Here is a 3,682-nt window from a genome sequence, read left to right as displayed (position 1 = left end):
TGTGTGTGTGTGTGTGATGGCTCACCTGAGCTCTACAGGTGTGTGTGATGGCTCACCTGAGCTCTACAGGTGTGTGTGATGGCTCACCTGAGCTCTACAGGTGTGTGTGATGGCTCACCTGAGCTCTACAGGTGTGTGTGACGCACCTGTGAGCAGCAGAAGGCTGACCTCGTCTCTGTCCGTCTGAAACTGGTTTGGAACGCGCAGGTTATAAAACACGTCCTGCTGTCCCAGACCGCTGACTGTCCTGTTGGATAACACACACAATCAATCAATCAATCAACTTTATTTATATAGCGCTTTTACAATCACGATTGTGTCAAAGCAGCTTCACAGTGTCAAACAGGATAATATTGCGACAAAATTAGATTTGGCTGTACAGTCGTACTGGAGAAAACAGTGATGTTATCAGCTTATTTTAATTTATCATATAGCGACAATGTTGGCAGATCAGTATTATAGTTTATAGAATTAAATAAGACCTAATTCATATATTTTATTTGTATAATAAGTTGAATAACTTTAATCATATTTTTAGTGTCCCCAACTGAGCAAGCCAAGCCAAAGGCGACAGTGGCAAGGAACCGAAACTCCATCGGGGCGTGATGGAGAAAAATAAACCTCGGGAGAAACCAGACTCAGTCGGGGTGCCAGTTCTCCTCTGGCCTATTAACACACCGTGTAAGATTATTATTCTGGCAACCTTACAGGTCAGAAATCATATTAGATCGGATTATTCAAAATTTTCAGGGTATCACGGAAGAGACAGATTTATTTAGGATGGGGCGTCGATTACACAAGAGTATGAATACATGAAAGATCGGAATTATTGCGCCGAAGACGGGTTTTGAGCATGTCGTGCCAGTGAGGCAAATTCAGAGGAGACACCATTTGACACGGCTCAGCAGACACTCCAGGATGCTCACAATAACTGCTCTTACGTTATGCCTCAGACCTCAGAGAGTTACTATGTCTGATTTCGAAAGAATTGGCGGTAAAATTTGGAAAAGAAAATTGGCGGTAAAAAAAGAATTGGTACAGCATCTTAAAACAGGGGTTGAAACGTTATGATGCCAAGGACCCCCAAATATGATGGACCTTTATGAGGGAGCCCCTTCCTATAATCCATCTATTTTTATCTCAGAAAAAAAAACATTTAACTGTTAGATAAACAGTAAGTGTGACTTTAATAAATACAACATATTGTTTCCCAACTTAAATTGACTATACCTAATGTTGGATGTATAAACCTGAAGAACATTTTCAATAAAACATTTTTGTTTTCAACATTTCAGCTTTCACAATAAATGTGTGTACGCAGTTTACGTTCTTACAACCCCAGTGAGCGAGATAAAGAGGACTTTTCTAAAGGGGAAGATGCAAAGCAAACGGTTACAATTCTGGAAAGTATGTATACGACAAAGAAATGAGAGCAACATTTAGAAACTAAACAGTAAGAGTAGACTTTATCCATTATTGCTTTGTCTTTTTATTTTCTGAAATGTTCTGGGGACCCTTTAGAACCTTCTGGAGGACCCCTGGGGCTCCCCGGACCCCAGTTTGAAAACCCCTGCCTTAAAACAAAAATCTGAACGCAGGTGGTGGAAGACAAAACTTGTAGTCCATATAACATTTATAAAGACAGCCTTAAAGCTTTCAATGTGGGACTAGGCAAAGCTAGACAGACCTTCTTCTCAGATATTATAAACAGACACATAAACAACACGCGCACTCTTTTTGCTACTGTCGAGAGACTAACAAACCCCCCGAGTCACATTCCTAGAGAAATGCTCTCAGACAGCAAATGCAGTGAGTTTGCTTCCTTCTTCTCAGAGAAAATCAATAATATCAGAAAGGCGATCAGCACATCCTCTAGTTGCTCTGGGGTCAGTCAGATCATACCAAACCCTCGGAAAATTACTATGTCTGATTTCGAAACAATTGACGGTAAAATTTTAGAAGACACAGTAGAGCATCTTAAAACATCAACCTGCACCCTTCACACACTTCTTTTTTTCAAAAGTGTGTTTAACTGTTTGGAAGCAGATCTCCTAGAAGTGGTGAACTCCTCACTTCTCTACGGGACTTTTCCAGCCGCCCTTAATACTGCAATAGTTAAGCCTCTCCTGAGGAAGAGGAATCTGGATAACTCCATACTGAGCAACTACAGACCAATCTCAAATCTCCCCTTCATAGGCAAAATCATTGAAAAATGATCATTTTCAGTCAACTGAACAAATTCTTAAACTCAAACGGATACTTTGACAATTTTCAATCTGGTTTCCGACCGCATCACAGTACAGAGACAGCGCTCATAAAGATTATAAATGATATTCGCTTAAACACTGATACAGGCAAAACATCAATTCTGGTTCAACTGGACCTCAGTGCTGCATTCGACACTGTTGACCACAGCATACTTCTAGACAGGCTGGAAAACTGGGTCGGGCTTTCTGGGATGGTCCTCGGATGGTTCAGGTCTTAGAATGGAGAGGTTATTATGTGAGTATAGGAGACCATAAGTCTGAGTGGACGTCCATGACATGCGGAGTCCCACAAGGGTCCATTCTAGCACCTCTCCTGTTTAACCTGTATATGCTGCCACTGAGCCAAATAATGAAAAAGAACAATATTGCTTACCACAGCTATGCTGACGACACCCAGCTCTACTTAGCACTGTCACCTAATGACTACAGCCCCATTGACTCCCTGTGCAAATGCATTGATGAAGTTAACGACTGGATGTGCCAAAACTATCTTCAGTTAAACAAAGACAAAACCGAAATCACTACATTTGGAAACAAAGATGAAATTCTCAAGGTGAACGCATATCTTGAGGTGAAAGGTCTGATAACAAAAAATCAAGTCAAACGACCAATGGACTGAAGGAACTGAGGCTAACATACACAGAACCCAAGACATCCGAGAACCTACTCAACAGGCGAGCGGGAGGCTCTGTGTGTCCTCCTCTAATGCTAACCCGTCAAAACATGGAGGCTAAAGTAACATACCTAGAAAACATTGCTTAACATACTGCAGGAAAAGGGGCGGAGCCGGACACTTAAAACGCCTTCATCCCTCCACACACACACACACACACACACACACACACACACACACACTGCCCCTAAACCTACCCATCACACACACACACACACACACACACACACACACACACACACATACATATATAAAAATATATTTCTGAGTCTCGTCTGTGATTATAGTAAAGTGTGATTTATTCCTGTGATCCGCTGAGTTTATCCTCATTCCTCCAGTCTTCAGAGTCACATGACTCTTCACTAATCACTCTCATGAGGATTTCTAATCTTATTCCAGTATATGTGGCTTTGGTGAACATCTACACTGCATGTATCATAGGTGTGTATAGCTCATATTCTCACCGCACGTGCTGCAGAAACTCATGGGAAGCGGCCGGAGTCCGGCTCTGTCCGCTCGGATGAGAAGCGCGGATGCTTCCGGGTGTCTTGAGCCCCGAGGGAACTAACAACTGAACCATCTGGAACATTCTTCTGCCGGATATCTGGAGAGATCATAAACACACACATAATAATAATCAGAAAATACTAATCAAGCTTTCAGAAGAGCAGAAATAACCCTCACTCCACATCTGGAGGAACACGACCTTCAGATCAGCTGAGGCGGCAGGAGGACGGCCAGC

The 3,682-nt window shown here is 42.3% G+C and overlaps 1 protein-coding gene across 1 annotated transcript in view; it reads right to left on the bottom strand.

The window, feature by feature from the left end:
- The window catches only part of si:zfos-911d5.4 (uncharacterized), a 16,924-nt gene extending 13,242 nt beyond the window's left edge, over window positions 1–3,682 (bottom strand). The window contains exons 1-3 of the mRNA XM_067429913.1: window positions 3,647–3,682; window positions 3,405–3,544; window positions 147–247 (exon numbers count right to left, since the gene is read on the bottom strand). Of these exons, the coding sequence (XP_067286014.1) occupies window positions 147–247; window positions 3,405–3,529 (226 nt within the window). The 5' untranslated portion in view covers window positions 3,530–3,544; window positions 3,647–3,682. The remainder of the gene's footprint in view (window positions 1–146; window positions 248–3,404; window positions 3,545–3,646) is intronic.

This window comes from Pseudorasbora parva, chromosome 21 (genome assembly GCF_024679245.1).
Source record: "Pseudorasbora parva isolate DD20220531a chromosome 21, ASM2467924v1, whole genome shotgun sequence".
Lineage (NCBI taxonomy): Eukaryota > Metazoa > Chordata > Actinopteri > Cypriniformes > Gobionidae > Pseudorasbora > Pseudorasbora parva.
The sequence above is the reverse complement of the archived record's forward strand: the minus strand, read 5'-3'. Positions and strand labels throughout refer to the sequence as shown.